At 46.3% G+C, this 27,917-nt stretch overlaps 1 protein-coding gene across 1 annotated transcript in view; it reads left to right on the top strand.

Annotated features, from left to right (window-relative positions):
- CLPB (caseinolytic mitochondrial matrix peptidase chaperone subunit B) overlaps positions 1-27,917 on the top strand; it is a 191,984-nt gene that overhangs the window by 6,384 nt on the left and 157,683 nt on the right. The window contains exon 3 of the mRNA XM_036746267.1: positions 27,659-27,745. Within this exon, the coding sequence (XP_036602162.1) occupies positions 27,659-27,745 (87 nt within the window). The remainder of the gene's footprint in view (positions 1-27,658; positions 27,746-27,917) is intronic.

The following is a 27,917-nucleotide window of genomic DNA, read 5'->3' as shown; positions in this document are numbered from 1 at the left end:
GCACTGTCCATTGTGCTGCCTGACCTCCCTGTTCTTCCCTTGCTGCCCTCCTCCTCACCCCTCTGCTTTTCTGCTTCCAGTTTGCTGTATGAGCAGGGAAAGCAGATCATCAAACTTGATAAAACTGTATGTAACCAGGAGTAGCCAGGCTTTGAGGGAGGACTCAAGGGGCTCTTCTTTAATTTAAAAAAAAAAAAAAGGTGATTAAAAAAAGCTTTAATCAAAAGCTGGGTGGATTTTATGACAGCTACTTTGGTTGCTTAGTGGCCTTTTTTTTAAAAGCCTCTCTCCTATCCTAGCTTAATTTGGGATCTAGGATATTTATAATATTTCACTTTCTAATAATAACTTGTGTTTTTGTGGTACTGTTAAGGTTTACAAAGTTCTTTTCTTACAGCAATCACATCAGGTAGGTAGGGGAATCAATTACTATTCTCATTTTTAAAATGAGGAAACTAAACCGAGCTAGGGTGACTGACTTGCCCAGGTCACACAGCCAGTAAGGGACAGATCAGAGATTTAAACCTGGGTCATCTAAGTATAAGAATACACCCTCTTCTGTCTGAAGGGTTTTCGGACTTAGTTTGTTTCTCCTTGCTCGTCCTCAATTACATAGCCCCGGGAGAATCAAAGGTTCAGAAAAATTGTTCCTGCCCCATGGAAGTTAACGGCTGCTTTGGGGAGACAGGAAGCAGCAGGAGGATTGCTCCAGAATTGACATGGCTATACTTAGGCAATACCCAGGACTTGGGGACCAGCTGTTACTTGATCTTCAGGCCCTTCTGGTCTTACAAGATAGGTCATCTCAGAGGCACCTCCTCTTAAAGTAAGAGAACCAGGCCAAAGTGACCCAACCTCAGACTTGAATTCTGCTCTGGTAGTCAGGGCCTGCTACAAAGTACTTGTTGAGTCCCCAAGGTCTCAGACTAATTGACAAGCTAGAAGGGACTCTCTTATTTTACATATGGAGAAACTGAGACCCAGAGATGAGAAAGGGCTGCCCAGGGTCACACATCTAATTAGTCTCCCCTAAGACTAGTATTCCAGATCTCCTAACTCCTAGAATAGCACTCTTTCTGTTATACCATACTTGTGGCTTTATGAAGTCTGTTATTTTAAGTGTTGCAAAAGCAGGGTGGGAAGGCATGAATAGAGTGCAGTGGATGAAAGGCATTGCAGTGATCAAGGATTTTCTTCACTCAAATAGTGTGAGAGCTGAAGCTCAGGGGCTGTCATTCATCTGTGCCATACAACTCCCCTCCTGGTGAGGCAGGAGGATGGAAAGTGCCAGAGGAAGTGGGCCCTGCCTTTCAGGAGCTCTTAACTGAAGATAGCAGGATAGACCTCAAATCTGTGAAACATTAGCAATAACTTCCTATGTGCTTAGCCCTTGACTCAGGGCTATTTTACTCAGTTCTACAACTGTCCTGATTGTACAGAGAATAAAAAACCGAAGTTTGGAGAAGTCAAGTGATCAAATCTCACGGAATGGAGCCAGGGTTCCATCCTCAATCTTTTGACTCGGAAGACTGACACTAAAAGAATGTCAGTGTTGGATGGAGCCTTAGGACTTGTGTCTTCTGATGAGATATATCATGTCTGTGAAAAGCCAGGACTGGGATCCAGATCTCATGGCACCCTTCCATGTCATCAGTTAGAGAATAGCCCAAGACAGCTTGTCATCTAGGTCTTATTTGTGTAGTACAAGTTGAAAGTACAGTAGGAATTCACAGAAGGTTGGGAGGGGTGGGACAGAGGTAGAGGGTCACTGTGGGCCAGAGTTACCCGAGGAGGTTTTCTGGAAGAGAAGCTAAGACTTGAGATGAATTTTGGAGATGAGGTAGAATCTGGAAAGAAAGGCATGAGCAGAGCACAGACGGGCCCAATGGATAGGGGCATTGTCTGTAGAGACAGGTCTGACAAGAACAAAATACACAGGAAGAAGTGGTTGGATAGGTTGCCTGCCAAATTAAGTCCAGCTCTCTTCATCTGTCCCTGTTCCCTTTTACACCCAGCTAAACTGGGTGATGACTTATGGACTCCCCACCCCCCGCCCCAACATACTTTGCCTTTCCTCTCCTTTTCCTTCTACGTTTACACCGCCCTATCTTTTATATGCCCTCCCTCCACCACTCCCTAGCACCTCCCCCTGTTGATATCCCATTCTTCAAGGCTTAGCTCATGTGATACCTCCTCTGAGAAGTCTGACTGCCCACAAGTAAGTGCTCTTTCCCTCCCGCAAGCCTCCATAACCCTATGTCTGTCCTCACTTAGAACCCTGGATATGTCCTGTGTAGTGTGTCACTGCCATTATCCCCATCTCAGTCTAACCCTGAAGGGCCTTCTCTGGGGCAGAGATCATCTTCATTTTTGTATCACCCCTGCCCTGCTGAGCACAGGACCCAAGCTCCATCTTGTCCAAAGATTCTATCATCTCAGGCCTGCTTTGCTGGCATCTTAGCTTTCTTTAGTCACAGCCTGCTTGATTTCAGAGACATCTTCTCTATAACTATGGTTCATTTGTGAGGCTCTTCACATGGACCACTACACCAGGGCCACATCTTACACATCATGTTTTTTGTGAAAGGGCAGGATAGTTTCTCTACCATAGCACTTTACAAACAAGTGTCATTTCTGAATGTGACAGGGCTGGATGATTCTGTCTGGTTTGAGGATCCCTACCTTTGAGGCCTTCTTTCCTTAGGGCTAGTTTGAAAGAGAGAGAGAGAAAAAAAGTGGCATTTACTAAGTGTTTACTCTATGTCCTGTACTGTGCTTATTGTTGTGGATACAGATGCAAGCAAGGAAGCTTACATTCTAAGGGGGAAACCAGCATGTAAATGAAAGCTAGAAATGAGAAGGACAGGGAGGCCACACGCACTGTGTGTGGTTAGGCTGTGCACTGAAGCAGTGAAGGTCTGGTTCTGGTAAAGATAAGGTGAAAGCCCATGTCTCAGAGTCCCAGGAGGTTCCAGGGGGAGTCCGAGGTGTTCAGGGGAAGCAGAGGAGGTGTTGACCAAAATGGAGGCAGCACAGTTTGGAACTGGTGGCCAGGAAATGAGGCAGAGGCCTGGTTCCAGGCAATAAGCCACTTTTTCAAACTGCCACCTAGAAGACCTAGCACCCTTTGCTGCTCAGAACCTTTGCCCTTGGTCCTAGGGCTACTACTTATTAACCCTGCACAGACTACCAGGCCCCAAGCTCATTCATCAGACTGAGTTTGGAATGATAGGGCAAGTTTACTGTCCCTAGGTGTGTCCAGCACATACTGTACCTTCTGGTAGCTGGGATGCCAGTCCTTCCACTGTCTAACAGTTAGACTCTAACTCCTTGTTTATCTGTTGTTTTTTCCATTAGAATGTAGTTCCTTGAGGGATAGAAACTGCCTTGATTGTTTTTTTTTAATTCTCAACACTTAGCATAGTTCTTGGCTCATAGAGCTTAATAAATGTTTGTTGACTGACTGACTAATGCCCACCCATCAGGGTCCAGCTTAAGTGCCACCACTTCTAGGAAGCCTACTAGAAGCACCATCTTGGGAATCGGAGGTTCTGGGTTAGAATTCCAGCTCTGCTGCTGACTAGCTGTACCAAAACAGTTTCTTTGTAAAAATGAGGGTTGTCCTCAGTCATGCCCCTCTGATCCATCCCTCATAGCTTTCCCCCCTTTTCTGAAATCCTCTGGGACTTCATTTCTGTTCCCTGGGTCCCTGCACATACTTTTTTGTCTAATTGTTCCACCCATGTTCTTTTCACACAGTAAGTAAGCTTTCCCTTGCAGTGCCTGGGCCAGGGTTGAGATGAACATACAGGCTGTCCCCCTACTAGAAATGCCATCTCTACTTAATTAAGTCCTTTCAAACCAGCTCTAACCTCAGCTCCTCCAGGAAGCCCTCGCACAGTGATGCCTCCCTCCCTCCCTCCAGTGGACTCTTAAAGCTGTTAGAGCTGTTACAGATCATTTGACACTTGGCCTACAACACTTTGCACTGTTTGGGGATAGTCATTGTTTTTCTTAGCTCCCGAACTAGATTGCCAACTTTCTTTGATGCTTCTCACTGAAAGTGGTCCCTTCTTCCCTGTCGTGTGCTTCCCTGGCTGCATTTAGCATGGCTGTGCTTTGTGTCAATGTCTTGTTCCTGCTGCTGCTCCACAGGCCAGGACAATGTCTCGGTCTTCTTTGTATCTCCCAGATGCTAAATACTAGGGTAATTGACTGTTTCTTTCTCTAGCTCATTTTACAGATGAGGACACTGAGGCAAACAGGGTCAAGTGACTTGCCCAGGGTCACACGGCTAGTAAGTGTCTGAGGCCGGATTTGAACTCATGAATTTGAGTCTTTCTGACCTCAAGCCCAGCACTCTATCCACCATGCCTCTTAACTGCCCTCCTACTTGTGGATCTGGCATTAAGTCAGTTCTCTTATCTAAACCTCAGCCTCCTCATCTCTAAAATGGAAACTGCAGTACTTGTGCTGCTGTGGAAGGGACACTCCATAGAAGTAGGGCTTGTCATCCTTCACTTGCTTTTGAATACTTAATGCTTCACCTCTGGTGGTGGTGGCAGTGATGGCAGCAGGGACCCATCCTATGTCCCACCTCCTCTCCCTTTCCCCTGGCTTTGGTCTTCCCTAAGTATCCCCTCTACTCAACCCTTGCTTGAACTCTGGGTAGCATCTGGCCACAGGCAGTAACTCAGCCCCACTGAGGTTGTGGTGTGCAGCACTGAGGGCCTGTTAACAACCATCCACTTATTCCCCTTGTCAAGAAGGCCTACGGGGTGTGTGGTTACCTAGTCTGGTACCCAGGCTTGGACACGTGGGCCCAGCCACTCAGTGAAAGGGGCGGGGAGAGACACTGCTGCCATGGCCTACTGTGGGAGACAAAGCATTAGGTTCAGAGGTAGAAGGTTGCATTCGAGCCTCAGCCCTGCCATATAGAGAGGCTACGTGACCTTGGGCAGTCTCTTCTCTCCCAGGGTCTTCACTTCCTCCCTACTCTGCTGTAAGGCTCAAATAATCCTCACTTCACAGGGATATATATGGTGAAGCTCAGATACAGTAGCATATGGGAAAGAGCTCTGTAAACTAGACACACCTATGTAAATGTGAGCTGTTGTATGTGTTAGGTTGTTAGAATAGTGTTAGGATTACCATAGAATAAGAGCTGGCAGGACCTTAGAGCTGCCTCCTCATTCTATAACTACAGAAGTGGGGCCACAGAGAGGTGACTTGTCAAGGGTAACGTGGCTAACCAGTATCTGGTGCCAGATTTGGACCCAGGCCTTCCTGACTCCCAAGCGCAGCACTCTGTCCACTATATCATGTCTTTCCCATCAGTAATAATAAAACAACAACATTTTAAGGTTTGCCAAGTGCTTTACAAATATTATCTCATTCAGTTCTCATGACACCCCTGTCAGGGAGGTGCTATTATTGTCCCTGTTTTACAGTTGAGGAAACTGAGACAGACAGGGTGAAATGATTTGCCCAGCATCACACCATGAATGTCTGGGGTTTTGAACTCAGGTCTTCCTGACTCCAGATTCAGTGTTCTAATCACGGTACCTCTTGGTGAATTGTCATTTCATCCAAGACTGGACATTACACCCTAACTTCTCCCCTCTGCCCAACTAAATAAACTCCTAGAGAGACAGCTGTGACGTAGGAGAAAGAGCATTGAACTGGGAATTGGGAGGCCAGAGTTTGAATCTTGGCCCTACTCCCAGCTTGCTGTATGCCCTAGGGAAAGTTACCTGCTGACCGTTGTGGGTTCAGTTTCCTGTCCTGCAAAATAAGGAGCCTCATTCTTTCCACTAACAACAGACGCTGCCTCAGTTCAGCCCCTATCCCCTCTGCCCTGCATTAAGGTAATGGCTTGTCTCAGGTCTCTCCACACACTGCCAAAGTGATTGTCCTCAAGTGCAAACCTATGTCACTCGCCTACTTAGTGAACAACCTTGGCTCCCTCTTGCTTCTCAATTAAAACCTAAACTCCTCTATTCGCCTTTTAAATCCCTTTCCAACCTGGTCCCACCCTGTCTTTCCAGGCTCATTACACATTACTCTCCTTCCTCAACTGGACAGTCCAACCACACTGCCCTTCTCTCTGTTTCTCACACACTTCGCCATCTTCCACCTCCACGCCTTTGCACTGACCCTACCCCTGCCTAGAATGCCCTCCCTCCTCACCTTCAATCCAGAGAATCCCTCTCCTCCCTCAAGATGCCACCCCTGTTCCTAGGGCCTCTCCTTCAAGATGCTTCTCCTCTCACTAGGATGTCTCCCTCTCAAACTGCCTTCAGTTTATTTTGTTTATTCTATAGATGTATATGTTGCCTCCTTGATAGAACATAATAAGCCTCTTAAGAGCAGGAATTGTTGCATTTTTTTAATCACTGAGGGGCCCGGCATGTAATAGGTGCTTAATAAATGTTTATTAATGGGTTGAAAAAAATCATTATAACAACTTTACCTGAGTCCCAGAGATGGCAAGTGACTTTCCCAAGGTCACAGAGCTAATTAGTGACAGAGAAAAAAATTAGACAAAAGGAAACTTCACCCTCCCCAAAAAAAGAATTCTAGAAAGCTGTATGTATCCAAAAATTCATTGGCCATTTAGCAGATAGCTACCATTCCCTCATTCTTGCTCACCAGTTTACTGACAGGTGCATGTGCCACCTTGCATTTTTTTTTTCTGTATGTGTATATACATATCTGTCAAGTCTCTTCTCTATCTCAGTCTCAAAGCCTTAAAATCAGCTGTGAGACCACTTAACCTCTCTGGGCCTCAGTTTTCTCATCTGTAAAATGTGGGCATTGGATTAAATGATCTCTAAAGCCCCTTCCAGTTATTAAGCCTGGTTCAAATTAAACCTTGTTCCCTAGAGTTCAGGGCCTTGCATACAAGTAGGAAGGCATTAGTTTATCTTGCATAGATGGTATTGATTAGTCCTAAGGTGATAGGAAACACCTGCTATTCCCTTTGAACATCTTCACCACCTGCCCCCTAATTCCAGGCACAAACTGCCTGGGACACTTCTTCAGTGTCCTTTCCCCCAGTTTTCCAACAGCTGGAAGAAATTTTAGAGAACTAGTCCAACCCTGTCATTTTGACAGATGAGTAAACTTAAGACCCATGGAGGTAAAGTTACTTACCGAAGGTCACACATCTAGTAAGTGGGAAAACAAGTCCTTGAACCAGATCATCTTCCACCTTCATTTCTAGTTATCTTTCCACTACCCCACATTGTCCTGACACAGTAGACCAGGCAGAAGCCTCCTTTTCAGCCATTCCAACAGAAGCCATTGTCATTGGAAAAGTCCCAGCTTCTGGTTGCTGTGCTCCCACCTGTGGGGAGGGGCAGGGGGTGGCTCCCGGAGGCTGAGCTTAAACTCAAACATGCCCTCCAGGCTCTCTCCTCTAAGGGGCTGAGGCTGCTGCATCTCAGTGAGGCACTCACCCAGAACTCTGGAGATGGCCGAGAAAAACAAAGCACATCTGGCCAGCCCAGGGTAGGGGGGTTGGGGGGGAGGCAAAATAGAAGGGGGCCAGGATGGGAAAGTCAGCTCTGCTGTTTCTGTGGTGATACCCCAGATGGAGAAAGGCTTTCAGGCTCAGCTCCTGTTACCTTTAGAGTGTACCAAGGTGAAAGGCAAAACAGCAGGCCTTTCCCTGCTCCCAAGAGGCTCAATTACTGTGTGCTCTGGCCTCTTAGACTGATTAACCCAGTCATTTAGGTGCCCAGATGCTACCTAATGAAGGGAGCCTGGTTTCCTGAACTTGGGGGATGTGTGGGTGTGTGTTTATGAGAGAGACAGAGAGATTGCCTTTCCTAGTATATATCTGTTCTATTGATCAGTCAGATTTTCACTTGTTTCCTACCATATATACAAGGCCTTGTGCCCAGCCCAGTGAGGGCTGCAAAGATGTCTGTGACCCAGCACCACATCTTCAGGAAGGACAGTGACAGACTGGAGCAGCTCCAGAGGAGGGCACCTTGGATAGGAAGGGAACATGAAGCCATGGCCATAACAGAATCATTCTGAGAAACTGAGGATAGAGGTTTGAGGGAGGGTGGATCCACAGTGGACGCAATCACCATCCTTCACTATTGAGAGGAAGGGACATTCATTTTGCTTAGGCAGTATAAAAACTAGAAGCAATGGAGAAAATTACAAGGAGACATACTTCAGTTCATGAAGGAAAGATGAACATTCTAACAATCTGAACTGTCTCATGGTGAGGATGCTTCCAGAAAGAGTTCTCCTTGCTGTGATCCTTCCTCTCCCTATCCCCAGTTAACAAGCATTTATTTTTTTCTCCTTCCTACCTCCCCCTCCCCCATTGAAAGAAAAAGAAAAAATTCTTGTAATAAATATGCATAATCAAGGAAAACAAATCATCCCATTGGCCATGTCCAAAAACTATATGCTTTAGCCGGGTCCATCACCTCTGTCTCAGGAGATGCGTAACCTTCATTGGACCTGTAAGTTGTATCATGGAACCCCAAATCTTTCAAAGTGGTGACTGTAGTTCTTTGGGGTGGGGTGGAGGGTAGATGCGTAGAAAGTATCCTGCACTGGAGGGATAGTTAGACTAGATGTTCTCTAAGGCCCCCTTCCAACTCTTAGCACCAGGTAGAAGGTTAGATTGGATTAAATGGGAGGCAGCAGGTAAGGGAGAAAGACCAGCTGTTTACTTAGCTAACTTGAGGCCTTCCACTCTTGTCCTCCTCCAATATCTCATGCTGATCTCAAGGCAACCCTGAGCTATGCTAAGAGAACAAGGCTCTCAAAGGCCCTGCCACGATGGAAAGGATTTTTCTGGTTACAGAGACCAGCCTGGACAAATCCAGGGAATCTGCTCATGGCTGGCCACAGCACACTCATTTTCTAATCCCTCTTTTGAAGCTCTCCTAAGATGGCTTACAGTCTTCTTAGGTTGTGTGAGTGAAGGATTCACCTGTACAACTGAAGACAATACAAATCTTTGAAAACATTCACTGACCTTAGAGTAAATCATTTACATTCCAAACCTCTGTCCTCATCTGTAAAATGAAGGGGTTTGGACCAGATTGTTTCTGAAGTCCCTTTCCAGCCCCTCTGTGATTCTACACTTTCTTTGAATGCCCTTTCCAACTCTGAACGCTGGGAGGGAGATCAGGATGCCTTTCACTTCTGGCATATAGTTCTAAGATGCCTAGTGATAACAGTCCTTGAGATTAAATTCATATCTAGAAGAACCTGGTGGATGCCCCTTTGTGTTAGTAGTTCTGTGCCATAACAGGCCTATAGGATCCCAAAGGAGGCAAAAATCACCTTGCCTTGGGGTGGTACAGAAAAGCTTCCATTACCTGACTGCAACCTGCCTGACTAGCCTCATGTCCCACTGCTCACCTCCATTTACTCTGTGTTCCAGCCAGACTGAATTACCAGCTGTTTCCCAGTTTCATCCTGCTTTTCCCAACCTCCCTGCATTCATACAGGCCGTTCTATCCCATCTCTGTTTGACATCCTGCTCCTCTGTCGAGGCTCTGCTCAGGGGTCACCTCTGCCATGAAACCTTTCCTGATGCCCCCCTCCTCCCCTGGCTCCGAGGAACCCCTCCTTCACGCAGTGTCTCACAGCTCTTTGTCTTCATTACATGCTCCCTTGGATCATGTTTATTTGTGTGCCTGGCATGTCCCTCTATTCAGTTATAAGGTCCTCAAGGTTAGGACCTGTGTCATTTTTTTAACCCCCAAAGCTTCAGCACTAAGAACAAGGCCCTGAATGTAGTAAGAATTTTTTGAATATCTTGTGGATGGGGTTGGATTCAATTGGTAGGCTTCCTGTAGCCAGAGAGCTCCCCAGCTTGAGGAGCCTGGCCTTTATTCTGAAACATGCAGACAGATTATTGAGCTTCCATGCCTGTCCCTGGGGATTGATCCAGTGGTTTCCTGCCCATCTGCCCTCTATCCAGGGCTGTCATCTACTGCTCAGCCTGCTGTCAGTCTGGCATGGCCTCCTCTATGATAACACTGCCTAGGTAGCCAAAAATTCTCCACCTGAAGTAATGCCTATTCCAAGAAGCTGGAGGTCTACCACAAGGTCAACCACCAGTGGCCTGTTCCAGTTCCTGCCTCTCTGTCTGCTAGTGTCTCATTCCCCTCTCCCTGCTAAGGCTAACTTGTATCTGTTTTGTGTTCCTATGTTCTCACTTTTTAGAATGTGGCTCCTTGAGGATAAGCCAAATCTTTGTATCCCAAGCACCTAGCGCAATGGCCAGCCTGGAGTAGGTCAATAATAAATGCTTGCTGGATGACTGGTTAACTCTAGACTGACTAAGGTAGCAGACAGATATCTGAGACCTTTACTGTTCATCATCATGTGGGTGGGATTCCCATACCTTCACCTCTGCCCTCTGCTTCCAGCCTGCCCCGGGTTCTCCAGGTTTGTTACTCTTCTAAACATAGTAGTCATGCTTCTGAAAGTTGTGTGTTTGTCAGATCCTTTTAAAAGCAGTTAGGTGACTTGCTATGTATAAAATTCTTCACTTTATAAATCAAAGGCACCAAGTCTCTGATGAACCTTTTGTGAATTAGTGAATCTGATCTTCCTTAGTACAGCTTGTTCTCAGCAAATTGTACATCTGTATATGTATATATGTGGTTATTCTCTTTGTCATCTGTTGGACATTATTAAGGTTATATGGAATGGGGAGAGCAAATTCATTCTCTTTGGCTACACAAGTTAGAACTAGGACCAGTGAGGGGAAGTTAGAGAGCAGCAGATTTCAGCTCATCATAAGAAAAAATTTTCCAGCCAACCTGTCCTACAGTGAGATGAACTAGCTCCTGGGGCTCATGAGCTCCCTGTCATTGGGAGTATCTAAGCAGAGACAAGGTGATTCTTGATTGGGAAGGATCCTGGCACTGGAAAGGAGGGTGGACTAGCCAGCCTTTGAGAGGCCTTTCTAGGTATGCTGTTGTGGTGGTGGTGGTGGTGTCATTTCAGTTGTGTCTGACTCTTTGTGACCCCATTTGGGGTTTTCTTTGCAAAGATGCTAGAGTGGTTTGCCATTTCCCTCTCCAGTGTCTAGTCCTGAGACATTTTAATTCTAAAGATTCTTTGGTTCTGGGATTTTGTAGTTAAAATAATAGTACACATTTATGTTATAATAGTGCCATACAGTAGGTAGGTAGTGTAAATATTTATTATGATATGCTAATAAGTGTTGACTAGCGTTAGGAATCCAATGCAGTCCTCATTCTCCTCCACCATACTGCCTTCTGGTTCTGGGACTGTGCAATGAAGATTAAGATCCTTTGGTTTTTAGAGGCTCTGATTTTGTTGGTTATAGAGCTGGCCCTGTCTATAACATATCTATAACATATATATCTATAAGAGATGTAAGAGTAGAGATGGTGGCCTTGTGGCCTCACATGTTCTCCCTAAGGGGTGTGGTACCTTGTTTTTAATGTCTGCTGGCCCAGTTAGATGGGCCTGTGATGTCAGACACACTGACACCACTCCTTCCTGCCTTTGAGAATTAAGAACTCAATCTGGCAGGTGATGGACTAGGAAGGACCACTCTAGCCTATAGCATCTGCCTCACAGAGCTGAGTGCTTAATAATGTGTCTGTACTGCCTTAGAGTGTGTCTAGTTATATTAGGGATGAGTCCCATTTACCCAAGTAGACGGTGAGCTGCTTGAGGGCAAGGATGCTGGCAACACCAGCAGAATGACCACAGGAGAAGGAAGCAGGCAGAGAAATCTGGCTTCCAGGGCTGGCTGCATCACTGACCATCTGAGTCACCTTAGATGAGTCATTCAGATGCTTGGGCCTGTAAAGTGGGTGGGTTGGATTTGATGGCCTAGTCTAAGAGTCCCTTTCAGCTTGGGCATTCTGTGAGTCTTCTCTTGTGTCCTCCTCAACACTGAGCACACAACAAAATGACATCACTAAGCTGGGGTCAAGGTATGATGTATCCTTCTGTGGCTGATTAGACCAATATATGAACTTGGTAGACTACCACAGGTCAGTCACAAAAAGTCCGTATGAACGTTTGGAGTGGAGATGTCTCTCAACATACTGGTTGGTTGATATGCTCAGACAGCTTCATCACACTGATGTGCTTAATGAAGGGGCATTATGGTATAGTGGAGAAGGTGCTGGTCAGACAGGAGAGTGGGTTCATGTCCTGGCCCTGTCACTTATTAGCTGTGTGGCCATGGACAAATCACTTCATCTCTCTTGACCTCAGCATCTGTATTTAAAATGAGGCTAATAATACCTCACAGGTTTAATGCAAGGAAATCACTTTGTAAACATTAAGCCCTAATTGAAAGTGACTGTTTTTCATATTAGAGATGTATTCCACAAAAGCCCCACTCCACTGCCTCATTGTGGCATAGAGATGACCCTTCTTGAAAACTGTGCTGATGGAGCTCCACCTCTGGCAGCTCCTACCGGGCTAGGAAGACTTTGAGTTTGTGTGCCTGCTGTCTGAGGACCAGCCTAGCTAAGTGTGGAGAGGGTCAACACCAGCCAGCCAGCTGTGTCAACTGGGAAGCAATGAAGAATGCAAATGGCCCCCAGTCCTGTATGGCCACCTCCTCTTCGCTGAGGGAGGAGGGCATTTAGAATGACAGTTTTTTTTTTCCATCATCTTCATAGATTATCTTAAATGTTGGGGCTACAAATGTGAAATCCTTGCCAAGATGACCATTAAATTGATAATGTTGAAGGAAATGAATCACACAAACATGGACATTCATTTTATGAATAAAACCAGAAGACCCAAGGACTTGTTATTCAGTCATTTTTCAGTCGTGTTTGATGCTTTGTGACCCCATTTGAGGTTTTCTTGGCAAAGATACTAAAGTGGTTTGCCCTTTCCTTCTTCAGCTCACTTTACGGATGAAGAAACTAAGGCAAATAGGGTTAAGTGATTTGCCCAGGGTCACACAGCTAGTAAGCTTTCTGAGGCCAGATTTGAACTGATGAAGATGAATCTTCTAACACTCTATCCACTGCACCACCTAGCTGCCCCAGACCTAAGGAAGTTACACCTAAATGGAAGGAAAAATTTTGGCAAGCAAGACAGGTGGCAGAAAACATTGTTTCATGAGGCACACTGCTGAAGATGAGCTCAGGGAATGGCATGAAAGATATGGCGTAAAAGAGACTGGCAGATCGGGGAAAGAGCTGGTCATGACTACATAGAGAGTCGAGCCTGAATGTTGCTACCCAAAGGACATTGAAAGACCTAGAAGAAAGCCTGGGATGCACTGGGCAGAGCTTCCTATGGGTGAGTGGACAGGAAGAACTGCACACGATGAGAGATCATAGGTGGGTTGTCAGCTGGACGGTTGGAGAGAGAATAACCACATGGAAGAGATCACACATTCTTCAGAGTATTAGAGCACCATGTAAGGGGAAGAACTCTAGACTTGAAGTCTCAAGACCTGGGTTCAGGTCCTTATTCTAACACATTTTCTGTGTGACCCTAAAGAAGTCACTTTACTTATGCCACTGTTTTGTCCTCTGTAAGAAAAAAGGGGGAATGGAGGGAGATAACATTATAGTACTTTTTTCCAGTAAGCTTTGTTGTGGGAAAAGTGCTTTATAAATCTGAAGTGCTTAGGAAGGAGAGTGGAGCTATCTATGCAGCATTTCCTCCCCAGGCTCAGTGACTTAGCCGCATAGGTCACCTGAGACCATAGGCCTGTGGGAGCCTCCTGGTGGCTTCCTGCTCACACACTACCAGTTTCTGTAGGCAGGAGCTGCTAGAAGACCAAAGGAGGGAGAGGATGGGTCTTATTCCCTTTCCAGGGGCTTCATGGAGAAGCTTCATAGGAAAAGGACATATTGGTGTGGTCTGTCCCTCAGCCTCTTACCTCATAGCTCTTCTCACGCTCTCCAAGCTTGCTTTTTCCTCCCTAATGATTGTCATGCATTTATCTTCCAGTCAAGGGATCCATTTATTGTAACATGGAATTAGATTGTTCTAATCAAACCATGATAAGAAATGAAGGGTTTACTCGTCAGATCAGGGGCTTGAGGCAGTTTGGAGGCCCTAGGACCCTATAACTTAGAGTTGAGAGAGAGAAAGACCATAAGAACTGTCTTTCTTGGGGGTTCTTAACCTCATTTGTGTCATGGACCCCTTTGACTGCCTGGTGAAGCCTGTGCACCTCTTCTCAGAATGTTTGTTTCTTGATTGAGGAAAAAGCTAAATTTCAAGAAATTAATAAAAAGAATGATATAATTTTTTTCCCCAACCAAGTTCATAGACTCCATGTACCCATTGAGGGTCCATAGGCCCTAGGTTAAGAACCCTTCATCTGGCATCTGGATTCTAAACCAAAACCTTCTTTTTAAAGCTGAAGCAACTAAGCCCCAGAGATGTTGAGTGTCTTATCTAAAGTTACCTGTGTTGTAAATTATAGAGCCAGGATTGAAAGCCCAGGTCCTCTGATGCTTCCGGTTATTCTTTTTACTGGTCTCTGCCTCCTCCATAATTACTTGGCTCTGTATTAGACTGGTTCACTAGTTGTTGATTAGGAAAACAAAACAAAAAAAGCATATTTATATCATGACTCAGTAAAACTTAAAAAAAAAATGTATTACATTTCATTCCAAGCCCGTTCAATTTACCCTGGTTTCTGGCTTTCAATGTGGTGCAGTTAGAAGCCCATTGTTGCTTTCATGGGGGTTGTTGGCCTGGTCCTGCAGTCCAGGTGTCAGGAAGGGAGCCTGCTAGTGGGACTGCCTTTGCTCCCAGCATAGGTAACGGTCCTGCACATCGATCTGGGGAGTTTATCTAATTAAAAAAAAAAAACCCAGCTGGTAAATGTATTTGGCTGTCTAGGGCCCGAAGAGTGGCTGTCTGTTTATCGATTGTCCTATCATTAAGGAAGGATGAGGAAATATTAATGGTGGCACTTGGGCAGTGGGAGCCTGAACTTCCTTTGGCTGAGAGAACAGAGAGGAGCCACTTGGGGCAAAAAGGCAGGAACAGTGTTCAGTATGAGCTTCATATCTGGCAAAGTGCTACAGGCAGCCTCGAGATCGGCATCCCCTAGACCGTGGTTCATTTGTTCATCTCAGCGGATCTCAGTTACTTGGCAACAGACCCAGCTTCACCAGGGCAGGCAGATCTGTGGATCAGCATCTCTGGACTTCTTGCTGTTGGGCACCAAAGACTTCTTTATTTGAAGAGGCAGAGGCGGCCTTGGATCTGTTTAGCTCAGGGGACTTTATCTTTGAGAAGTATGCTCTCTCTCTCTCTTTTTTCCTATCTCTGAAAGTAAGAATTTTTTTTAATTCTAAAAGGAGAGAGGGAATGTAGCAGCCTTGGAGTCAGGAAGACTTGGGTTCGAGCTCTTCCCATGACCTGTAATAGCCTCATGACCTTGGCAGCTGTGTGAGACTTTAAGCCGCAATGGTGTTGATTCTGTGCCTATAAAATGACAGGTCCATATCAAAGCAGGGAGTAGGGGGAAAGGTCTCTAGATTCATCTATACAGGTATTCCTTCAGCCTTAGTCGGCAAGAACTGATGGAGCGTCTAAGATGTGACAAGCACTGTGCTGTGCACTAGTGTGATACAGAGACAAAATGGAACAACCTCTGTCCTCTAAGGAGCTTACTTTCTGTCAAGGAAGACCAACATCTGCACGCAGAGGCATATACAAAATAAATACCAGATAACTGGGCCCAGACGGGGGGCGGGGGGGCCTACAGGGGTGGGATGGCATGTCAGGAAAGTAGATGGTGTTTAAGCTGAGGATTATGCAAGTGACAGGTGAAGAGGTAGCACGTTCTAGGAGGGGGAACAGTGCTGAAAGCCCAGAGGCAGGAGATAATGGCGATCCTGTGTTGTGAGGAACAGTGAGAAGGCCAGTTTACCTAGACTAAAGCAGGCCTGAAGGGCAGTAAGTGACCTGTAATAAGGCAGGAAATGTCTGCTGGAGTCAGAGCTTTAAATACCAAACCGAGGATTTTGTATTTTACCATGAGGACAAGAGGGAGCCACTGGAGTTTGAATAGTGGTGGAACATGGAGAAGACCTGTGCTTTAAGAAAATCACTTTGCAGTGCACCTTTGTGGAGGAAGGGTTGGTGAAGGGAGAGATGAGGAAGGGAGAACAATTATAAGGCTGTTGGTAGGAGAGGCTATTTATTACACCCAGTGTAATAGAGAGAGGCAGCGGGGCCTGCACTGGGGTGGAGTCTGGGAATAGAGAGAAAGGAGTGGCCAGGAGAGATGTGGAGGCAGAAATGACATAACTTGGCGACTTGTTGGATAGATGGGGTAAGGAAGGAGAGCGAGGAGTCAAGCCTGACTGAGGTTGTGAATAGAGGTGATTAGAAGGAATGATGGCATCTTCAGCAGATAAAGGGGAGTTCAGAGAACAAGTGAGTTGGAACGTCTCATCGCCTTGGGGCCTTACAACAGTCCTGTGAGATGGGAAGGGCCTGGATCGTGACCATTTCACTGACACTCAGACCACTGAGATTCAGACTTTCTCCCAGAGTTAGCAGTTGGTACTGGTGGTAGATCTTGGACTTCAAGCCCGGGCTTCTCTGACTTTTAGTCTAATGCTATAGAATGGCAAATGCAGAAGTGATATTCGATGTTGTGTGTTCTAAATTGTTTCACGAATAGGAAGGTGAGGCCTGGAGAGGGGGAAAATCACTTGCATTCTGTTCTTAGCTGCGTTGAGTTCTGTTTTAGACTCACTACATTTGAGATGCCTATGGTACATCCAGTTCAAAATGTCCAAAAGGCCATTGGTAACATGAGCCTGGGGCTCAAGAGAGACACCAGGGATGGGTAAAAAGATCTAAAAACCATCTGTAAAGCCAGGGGAGCTGATGAGGTCATGAAGTTCTTGAATTTCTTTGGCTAAAAAAAAATTCATCATTTTGTGTCCAAGCCTTTTTTGATGGACCTCCCACTCTTAGCTAGGCTACTCCTTTCACAGCCACTTAGTCTATCCATCCCCAGGCAGCTCATTGAGACGTAGATAGAGCATTGGACTTGGAATCAGGAAGTACTCATACTTTGTGACCCGAGCAAATCTCTTAAATCAGTTTCCTCCTCTGTAAAATGGAGGTGATAATAGCCCCTCCCTTCCAGGGTTTTGTGGTGGGGGTCACAGTGAGAGGAAGTGTGTAAAGCACTTTGTAAACCTTATGCTCACTGTTGTACTTGCTCAGAAGTTCTTCCAGCTTGGAAAAGCTGACCAAAGTTTTTGCCGTGTAGAAATAGTAATAACAACTCATGCTCATGGAGAACACTTCGGTTACAAAGTGCTTTCACATGTGTTATCCCTTTGGGGACTCACAACACTCAATGAGAGGAGAAGGGCATGGATCATGACCATTTCCCTGACACTCAGACCACTGAGACTCAAAAAGAAGAAGAGACTTTCCCAGAGTACCAGAGCCCCCTGGTACTGGTGGTAGATCTCAGATTCCAAGCCCAGGCTTTTCTGACTTTTAGTCTAATGCTATGGAATGGCAAAAGCAAAAGGGACATTTGATGTTGTATATTCTAAATTGCTTTACAGATAGAAGGCTAAGGCCCAGAGAGGGGGAAAATCACTTACCCTGGTCACCTAGCGAGGTAGAGAGAACACTGGCTAGCACCTATGCTCTTGGCTCCCAGCACAGAGTGCCGTCATCACACACTGCTGAAAACAGATCCATCCGAGAAAGGGAAGGTGAGGATGGGAGTTTCTGAGGACTCTGTCTGAGTACCATGTGTCCATCAGAGGGTCTCACAGCACAAGCGAGGGCAGGGTGTGTCCAGGTCCTGACACCTGCTGTGTGGGATGGCTCCCTCCAGCCAGCAGAAGGCCTTTGGCAGCTTTGGCCTGCAGGAGATTCTTTGCCTGCCCTCATTAGCCCATGGAGGGGCATGCCAGCCACCAGAAGTTCAGACCCTTTCTCCTCATCTTTGATTAGATGTTGTTCTGGCAGCCAGAAATTCTTCTGTTCTGCACAGCAGCGAGATCCCCAGGAAAACCATATCAAGTTACCGAATCTCAGCAGCCTTCTGGTTCAGCCATTTGCTGAGCATAGCTCTCCTAGTATAGTGTTCCTGGCAAGTGGTCATGCAGCCTGTGTTTGCAGCCAGAGTGATGAAGTGATGCAGCCATCTGCTCTCCAAGGCAACTCTCTCCACCTTGGGACAGCCTGAATGCTCAGGAGGTTCTTCTTTATATTAAACTGAAATGTGGTTCTGCATCATGCAGCCAAGCAAATGAATGAAGTCCTTTTAAGAGACAGCCTTTCAGGGACTTCAACTCAGCTATCAGTCCTCTCCTTTGACTTCTCTAATCTAAGCATCCCCTGTTCCTTCAGCTGCTCCTCATGTGGCATTTCCTCCAGACACTCGTGTATGTTAATGTGCTACCTCTAAGTTGCTGCAGGCCCCCTCATGTGAGTAGCCAGGGCAGAGGCCATAGGGCCTCTCATCCTGGACACTAGGTCTCTCTAAAATGGCGTTTGGTTTTGGATACCAGGTCACATGATTCACATTGCAATTCACTGCAAACTTTGGCCCTTTTTCACATTAGCTATTGTCTGTACCAATGTTGTTGTTGTTTTTTACTCTATACTCCCCTCTGGCATTAAGGTCTTCACTCCTTTTCTCTCCCTCCTCCTTTTCTTCCCCAACTGTACCTCTACCACACTCCCTTTATTCCAGCCATATTGATTCCTCACTGGCTTATTGTCCTCTCTGCCTAACAACATGCCACCCATCCTTTAGCTCCCAGCCTGACCCCACCTCCAGGAAACCTCCCCTGATTATGTCACCCCAAAGGGACTTCTCCCTTTTCCAAGCACCTGTCTCTTAGAGCCTCAGTCCAACACAGTGTAGCTCGGGGTGGGGAACTTGCAGCCTCAAGGCCATGTGTGGCCCTCCAGGTCCTCAGGCGCGGCCCTTTGACTGAAATTTGTTCTGTGAAGTTTGGATTCTATCAAAGGGTTGTACTTGAGGACCTAGAGGACCACTCAAGGCCACAGGTTCCTCATCCCTGGGGTAGATGACTCCCAGTCAGTCTCTGCTCTCATGAAGCTTTTCCTTGTGGTGTGTGGCTCTTGCTACGACAGCAGTGCAAGGTATAGCATTACTGTTAGGGCTGGAAGAGACCTGAAGACATGGAACATAAACTGTTGTAGATCCTCAGACCAGTCATAGGATCATAGAATTGGAAAGGATTTCATAAGCCATCTAATGGGTGGAGAACCTGCGGCCTAGGTCCTCGGGTGCAACCCTTTGACTGAGTCCAAGTTTTACAGAACAAATCCTTTTTTTAAAATAAATTTATTTTTTATTTTTAGTTTACAATACTCAGTTCCACAAGTTTTGGGGTTCCAAATTTTCTCTCCCTCCCACTCCTCTCTCCAGCCCCCCTAGACGGCATGTAATCCAATGTAGGTTCTATATATACCTTCACATTGAACCTATTTACATAATAGTCCAATCGTAATGAAGAATTATAACCAATGGAATGAATCGTGAGAAAGGAGAAACGAAACCAAAAAGAAGGAAAAAAGAGCAAATAGTTTGCCTCAATCTGCATTGAGACTGTAATTCTTTCTCTGGATGTGTAAGCCTTTTTCCATCATGAGTCTTTTGGAGCTGCCTTTGAACCTTGCATTGATGAGAAGAGTCAAGCCTGTCAGAATTAGTCCTTACAGATACCGTGTGTCTGTAATCGTTTATAGTGTTCTCCTGGTTCTCTCCCCTCACTCAGCATCAATTCATATAAGTCTTTCCAGCTTATAATGAAGTCCCATCTGTTCCTCATTTCTTACAGCACAACAGTATTCCATTACATTCATATACCACAATTTGTTTAGTCATTCCCCAATTGATGGACATCCTCTTGATTTCCAATTATTTGTCACCACAGAAAGAGCTGCTATAAATATTTTTGTACATACTGACCCTTTCCCACTTGTATGATGTCTTTGGGATACAGCCCTACAAGTGGTATTGCTGGGTCAAAGGGTATATGCACATTTTTATAGCCCTTTGGGCATAGTTCCAAATTGCTCTCCAGGATGGCTAGATCAGTTCACAACTCCACCAACAATGTAACAACGTTCCAGTTTTCCCACATCCTCTCCAGCATTTATCATTTTCCTGTTTTGTCATGTTAGCCAATCTGACAGGAGAGATGTGGTACCTAAGAGTTGTTTTGATTTGCATTTCTCTAATCAATAGTGATTTAAACAAATCCTTTTATTAAGAGGATTTGTTCTGTGAAGTTTGGATTCAGTCCAAAAGCCACACTTGAAGACCTAGACGGCCACAGGTTCCCCACCCCAGTCTAGTCCAATGCCCTCATTTAACAGATGAGGGAAATTGAGGCCCAGAGAAATGAAATGACTTGTCCAAAGTCACATACATGGTAAGTGGCAGAGCTGGGGTTCAAACCTAGATTCTCTGTTTCTAAATCTAGTATTCTGTCCACTGACTGGCTTTCTCTTCCTGACAGCCTGGCCAAGCACAGAACCCAACAGGAGGGGGGTTGGGAAGGAGGTACCCAGTATAGACTAGCCAGTTGATTGATTGATTGATTGAAGGCTCTGTTTCTTCTTCAGAACTAGCACAGCAGGAGAAGGGGGCTCAGGCAGCTGATGTTGAGTGGCCTCCTCAATCTGGCATTCATGTGGATTGGAGGGGGACTTAGGAAGGTTGCATAAGAATCCTCTTCTGGGCTTCTTCTGAGCGTCCATCTGAATGTCCTTTTGTTGGGGAAGGGAGCACTATGGAGGCCCTCCTGCTGTCCTGCTCCCTGGGGATTACCACAGCAGCGTTCAGGCCCAACCCATCAAAGAAAACCCAGGAGGAGGAGGGTCACTTGTGGATTAGGGCAGCCTAGCAGTCCAGGTGCCATTCCCGTCCTGGAAAGAGCTGAGAATTGGTCACCTGAACAGCAGCACCAGTTAAAAAAAAGCAGGCAATCCAGCGAGTCACATTTCTACAGTAAGTCTGCATAGAATCTTAGAATAATTATATGATAACTGACATTGAATCCAATAATCTAAGAGCAGTAGAATCAGACTCTCAAAGTTGGTGGGACCAAAGTACATTTAGTTTACTTCTCCCTGGTGCAAGAATCCTGTTTACAGTCTCCCTGACAGGACCAACCAAGCCTGTTCAAGAACTTCCAGGGACAGGAAACTATTTCTGCCAGGAAAGTTATTCACCTGTTCCCATGTCTTACCATCAGATAGTTCTGCCTTATGTTGAACTGCCATCTGCCTCATTGCTCCTCATTGATGTTGGCTCTGCTCTCTGGGGCCATGTAGAATGATCCTGCCCTCTCTACCTCCATAACTGCTTCCTGTTTGAAGACATCGGGCATGTCCTTTCAGGCATCTAAGTGAAACCAACTATGTACCCAGGCCTCATCTGGCACTTCTGAAATGCACCTATCTTATAATATTGTCTGTCATAGCTATCTATGTTTGTATCTTATCCTCATACTAGACTGGGAGCTCCTAAGAACAGGGACTTGGATTTATTTGCTTTTATACCTCCCCCTTCCTTAGTGCTCTGCATAGTAGGAGCTTGATTGGTGTGTTGAATGTATTGAAAGAGGGCCATGGTTTCTGCTATTAGGCTCTTGTCATCAGGCATTTTTAGTCCAGCTGAACAAATGAGATGGATACCATTAACAGTCTTGAGAAGAAGAGCGAAATGTTAGGCTGTGGCTCAGACTCCAGGGCTAATAAGCTCAGTCAGGAGTGACTAATGTGAGGAGCAGGCACTGTTTGTGGGTACCAGCCCTTCCTCGGAAAAGGTCTTTGTCCCTTAGCATATCTCCTTACACCGTGATTTCATGTATAATCTCAGATAAGTCCAGATTGGTTGTGCAGTGCTGAGGGCATTGTATTTAATTGACCAGTTGCATTCTACTTGAGAGACCAAAATTGTGGGTTTGGGCCCCATTCAGGCCAATTAGAGTTTTGCGTTTCTACCCCGGTCCTGGATTAAACTCCAAACTGAACCACAGACTGAGCCCTATGTTTGGTCTCTGACCCCCTGTGCCGTGTGGGGGTTCAGAGACTAGGGAGCATGTAATACAACCCTCCATTATTAGAAAAATTACTTAGTTACCTCCAGCTCCAAATCCCACGATCCTTCCACCTTTCAGTTAGTCACTCATTTTCTAATAGAAAGAGCAGGTCCATTTTCTAGCCTCAGACCAAGCAGTCCAAGAAATGCATAGCATTGGCTGAGCCCCACAGGTAGCTGTATTCCAAACCTGTGAACATCCTAGTCTGGCCCAGCTCACTAAAGTCAGCAGCTTTCACAGGTCCAGAAAAACTGTCCCCAGATTGCAGCCCCTTCAGGGATATGTGTAGCCAGGGCTGGAAGGGATGTCAGACCATCTAGTCCAGCTTCCATCCCTAGTCCCCCTGACAGGGCATCATCTGCTTCTGCTTGGATCCCCTTATTAAGTAGAAGCTCCCTCTCTCCTATTCCTGTGAGAAAGCTGTGGCTGATAAATTCTAGTCACTCGAGCCCAAACCTGCCTTTCTAGGAAGCAGATAGACGTGTTTGCGCCAGTAGGTGGTGCTCTCGCCTCTCTGCTCTGACTGGTCAGCCTGGGTAAGGCCCAGACACTTTCCGATGAGTCACAAAACCTTGTTCCTTCAGGGACCCGAAGGCGAATGTACAGATTCAGACTGGAGCTTGAGTTACCTTGGCCAGAGGCCAGGGAGGGCTGCTCTTCCCTGGACAGAGGCCCCTTTCTCCTTCCTCCCAGGCATACCTTCTTAGACTCTTAGAAGGGGGGACCAGAGAGATGGTCTAGTCCAGTCTCATCTTACAGAGAGGGGACAGTGAAGCACACAGTGGGAACAGGGCCTGACTGCCCAACACCACACAGTAAGTCCGTGACAGACCCCAAACTCCAGACACCGTGTCTAGTGTGCTTTCCACTACACCATAGCTGAGAGTTTCCCATTTCCTGCTGTTGAGCCATTGAGCAGGTTTCCAGAGAGTACCCTTTCAGGGGCTGGCAGAGAACAACTGTAGTCCTTCTAGGCCCAGCTAAATGCCTGCCTCCTCCAGGAAGCCCTCTCAGGATTTTCTTACATTGCCGTCATCCCCTACCTTGTAAAAGATCTTCATGTTGTCCATATTGTAACCTGGTCACTCCATGTGATCAGGTCATGCCTCTCTAGCTGTGAGCCCTGGGGAACATAGACTGGATCTTATCTACCCCTTTCTCTCCCTCCCACAGCCTAGCCCAGCAGTCGCATAGATGCTACATAATAAATGTTTGTTGGATGATTGACAGAAATAAATTCTTCAAAAAGTAATTTTCAGATACCGCCTTGGGCTCAGCCAGAGGAAAAGTGTGCTGTGGTAGCCAGACCACTGGCCTGGAGTCCAGTCTCAGCTCTGCTGCTCACTCGTTCTGTGACCTGGAGCCAAGCCCCTTCTTCTCCTGTTTCCTCCATATCTAGTGCTTTAAAGTTTGCCAGGGCAGAAAGTGGTGAGGTATCAGGAAAGGTACACTCTATAGGAGTGCCAAGAGGGAGACTGTTCTGTGGGCTGGAATTATAACAGTAATAGATGGCACTTTGAGGTTTATAAGGTTCATTTATTCCCTTGAAAAGATCCTTTTGAAAAACTCCAGTCAGGGAAGCTTCTTGGAAGTAGAAGCTGTAAAGCTCAAGCCGGGCCTTGAAGGAAAGGCAGGTATGTAATGTAAAACCCACACAAGAGCAAGGTGACTGAAGGAGGCCCACCTTGCACCAGTGAAGGAGCAGGCGGGTGGGGCCCCATCCAGCCGTGGAGGAGGTTGCTCCAGGTTCTGGGGAGGACAGCCCATGCAGGAGGACAGCATTTCTGTTTAAGGACACCCCTGTCAGCCATCTGGAGCTCTCTCTGAAGTCTCCCTTCCTTTCCACCCCCATCTCCCTTCTCATGAACCCAAAGCTGAGCTTTAGCAGCAGCCTACAGGTAAGAGGGAACTAACCCGGTCTGTTATTGCTATCAACACACACCTTCTGCCAGGCTCCAGCCAGGGCCTAAGTGGCCCAGATAGCTATCTCATCTGCACGGCTCACTGCCCCCAGCCCTTGGCCCCTTCCATGGGGGAGGAGGGACAGAAATGGGGTTGTGCCCCCTCCCTCAGCCCCTTCCACAGGAGCAGCTGAGGGCCCAGAAGTCTGCCAGAACAATGTGCAATTGAAGTTCACTAACCGCTCCTTATCGATTAGGAATAAAATAGCATGAGGAAAAAAAATGTGGGAGGCACCTCCAGGGTGAGGAGAGCTACTTACCCAGAAGGGCCCAAAGCTGCCCTTCCAGTCTTACCCAGGCCTCTCTCCTTTTGCCTTCAGGAAAGGCTGGCAGCAGCAAATCCAATGGACATTTGGTCATAGGACCTAGAGCTGAGTATAGTCCTAACTCCCTCATTTATAAAAAAGGAAACCAGGGAAGAGAGATTGAAGTGCTTTATCCAAGATCATATCACTAGTAAGGAACAGAACTGACATTTAAACTGCCTTTCAGAGGCACCAGAGCCAGTGCTGCCTTCCCTAAGTCTAGAAATTGCGGCAGACAGTTTTGTGTCCCTCGGGACCACTTCTCACCACAGCCCATTGACTATCAGAGATCACAGAGTGCTCAGTCACCTATTCAAGCTCTGTTGGAGATGGAGAAATCAGCTGGGAGAGGGTAAGGACCTAGAGTTGGCAGAGCAGGGGATTCAGACCCAGTGTCCTTTCCATAATACCATCTCAGGGCCATGAGATTTGGGGGCTAATTACTGATTTAACTGCCACTAGGGCTGGCAAAGGGAATTGAATCTTGCCTTGTCAGCAAAGTAGAACTCTCTATCTATAGGCCCTTTCCCAGGCCTGGATCCAGCATAGGGAGGTCAGGCCCAGAAGGCATTGGCCAGATAGATTCCTTGCTTCTGCTTCTATGGGCAGAAAGGTGCTGCTTCTCCCGCTGCCGCCTTGCAGAGTGGCAGTCTGTATTAAGCCTCCCACTCATCATCTCCTCCATGATGGAATTCTAACCTTTCCGGAGCCATCGTGCTCTGTCACAAACATAGCTCTTTTTAAAAGAGATTAATTCACTGTGCGTGGTAAAAACAGTCAGGGAGGACCTCCTGCCTTTTCCCCAGCCTCTGCAGTCCTTTCAGCTGGCTCTCAGCTTGAAGCTGCCAGGGGGCTTTGAAATGGAGGGCCCCACTGGGCATTGATTTGCAAACAAGCATAACCAAGCATTAGCCTGGTTTTGTAAAATCCTGCATCTCAGGTCTTTCCAAAGCCACTTTGAGAGAGGTTTTTCCTATCCCTGGAAGTCCAAGAACACTCTGTCTCCTTAAGGGACTAAGACTTGAAATTTTACCTGTTAGACACCCCTCCTTCTAGGGTAGAAAAGAAAAAAAGGTTACTAGCTGACATTTCTCTAGCACTATAAACTTTAAAAAGCACTTTATGACAACAACCCTCTGAAGCAAGCACCAGTTATTCTCATTCTACAGAGGTGGAAACTGAGGCTCAGAAAGGTTGTGATTTGCCTAGGGTCACATGCTGAGTATTAGAGAGCCAGGACATTAACCCAGATCTCCTGACTACAAGACTCATGCTTTCTGCTCTGATATGTTGCTTCTCGGGTATCATTTTATCGATTCATTCACTGAAATGATTGTTTTAACCAGCCTTGATTTCTCAGACATAGGTAACTCACAAGTGACACAGTGTTAGGAACTAGTCAGGATGACTTGAGGACATGGAATCAAATCAGGATCTGTCGAGGGAGCCAGGTTGAGCCTCAACAGGAAGGACGTGGAAGTGAAATATGATCACTCTCTCCTGATGGCATGGGAGAGAGGGATTAGGGTTATTTTGCATGGCCTTAGAGAGCAGAACTATTGAGAAATGGAGGAATGTTTCAGGGAAGCACATTTCCATACACTGGAGCTAAGAACTCTGTCAAATGTCCCAGTGTGGAATGGGCTGCCTTGGTAAGTAGTAGGAGATCTCTGAGGCTGGATAAACACCTGGACAAGGATGTCCTAGAGGGAATTCTTGGTCAGGTACCAGTTAGCCTGAATGTCCTTTGACATCCTTGTCAGCTCAGAGGTGCTGGGATTCTCAGGAGCAGCAACAGCAAGGAAGCTGTGAGCCCTGCAGACCCAGGAAGAACGTAGACTCTAGGAGCAAAGACTTTCGTTTTGTCGTTGTGTGCCCAGCACCTAACACAGTGGCACATGATAGGCATTTAATAAATGAGCTTCACTAACTTTGTGGGGGACACAGTTTGGTGAATTTAAGTGTCTCCTATTCTCCATTAGCCCCAGAGGCTAAAGATGTCTCTGTTTTGTAAGTGAAGGAACTGAAGCCATGCATTGAGGTCTCTTACAATTACCTGCTAACTACCTGCTTCCAGTCTCCCCACTAGCAGTGTGACCTTGGACAAACCACATAACAAGTCATTCTGGGTTTTGTCTTCTGTAAAATGAGGTTTCCTCATCCTTTTTTTAAAATAGTATTTTTTGTTAATTTCTAAGTTCTGTTATCCTTTGCTTTCTGGGGTCCCTTCCAGCTTGTAATTAGAGTTAGTCCACTCTGATCTGTCTTCCATAATTGCTTCCCATCACCCCCTAACCTCCCCCCCCTCACTCCCAACCACTGAGGTCTGCAGAATCTGTTTTGAAGAATCTTCAAGTTTTAGGTTTAATAATGAAGAAAAAAGAGGAAGGAAAAGGAACAACTCTGGGGCAGTCACCCATGTAGGGATGGCCTGTCTAAATAGTAGTCCTCTTTTGATCCCAAAAGTCTCCTTCCTTGCCCCATCTATCCTTTCCCACCCATGCCAAATCAGCAGGAGCCTGCCTTTGCTTTCACTTAACGATGCCTTCTGGCATAACCCTAAATACCATTAATTTGATTCCTTTGGATGTTAAAGAACAACAACCTATAAATAACTTCTAGGAGAGTTAATACCAGACACTCTCAGTCACTCACTCATTAGTGTGAATTAGTTCATTCAGCCTTTCCAGGTATTGGTTCCAGCAGTTGGCAAAACCATTCCTGGGCAAAATTTGTCTTTGACCTAGTCATATATCTGGGCCTATAACAAGTTTCCCCTATGCTTCCTCTCTCCCCACTCCAAGACATTGAGCTACCAGGCACTAGAATTCCTCTCTCTACCCATCTCAACCCCCGAGTGAAGATTTCCATCCCCCAAACCCTAGAATGCCTCTTTCACTTCCACTTCTTAGAATATGGTAGCTAGTTCAAATGCTGTCTCCTGCGTGGGAACCCACCTGATGCTGTGTGGGTACTTGTGCATCCCCTCACCTTGTGTTTATTTTGTCTATACTTATAGACGTTGATGTTATTTCTCCTGAGAGAATGTAAACTTCCCAAGGGCAGAGACTGGTTTTGTCTCTTGTGTTCTCAGCACTGAAGACCAAGCTTGACAAAAGTAGCTTAGGCCTGTCCAGTGTGTGACCTGCCCAAGTAGTCCACAGGCAATATGTTGTGCAGACCTGTATTTACATCCTGTTGTTGTGCAGGTCTGAAGTAGATGCTTGATCAGTGCTAGTGATTGACCTAGGTGTGCTCAGATTAGTGACAGCTCAGCACTAAAACATTCTGTCTCTTTTAGGCTCTTGTCCGAAGGTGCCAACGTGAACGCCAGGCACAAGCTAGGCTGGACAGCCCTCATGGTGGCAGCAATCAGCAGAAACTATAGGTAAGAGCTCTGGGCCCCCTTGCCTTCTCCTCATGCACCTTCTTCCCTCCCAGCCTCTCAACTGGCATGCCCCTGACCTCTCTGCCCAGGCTTTGCAGAGGCAGGGAAAAAGAAGCCTCTTTCATAGCTGTTGTTTATTAGGGTCAGGACAGGCTGGAGAGGAGAAAGAAGA

Source organism: Trichosurus vulpecula, chromosome 2 (assembly GCF_011100635.1).
Source record: "Trichosurus vulpecula isolate mTriVul1 chromosome 2, mTriVul1.pri, whole genome shotgun sequence".
NCBI classification, from domain to species: Eukaryota; Metazoa; Chordata; class Mammalia; order Diprotodontia; family Phalangeridae; genus Trichosurus; species Trichosurus vulpecula.
Note: the sequence above shows the minus strand (reverse complement) of the source record. Positions and strands in the feature narration are given on the sequence as shown.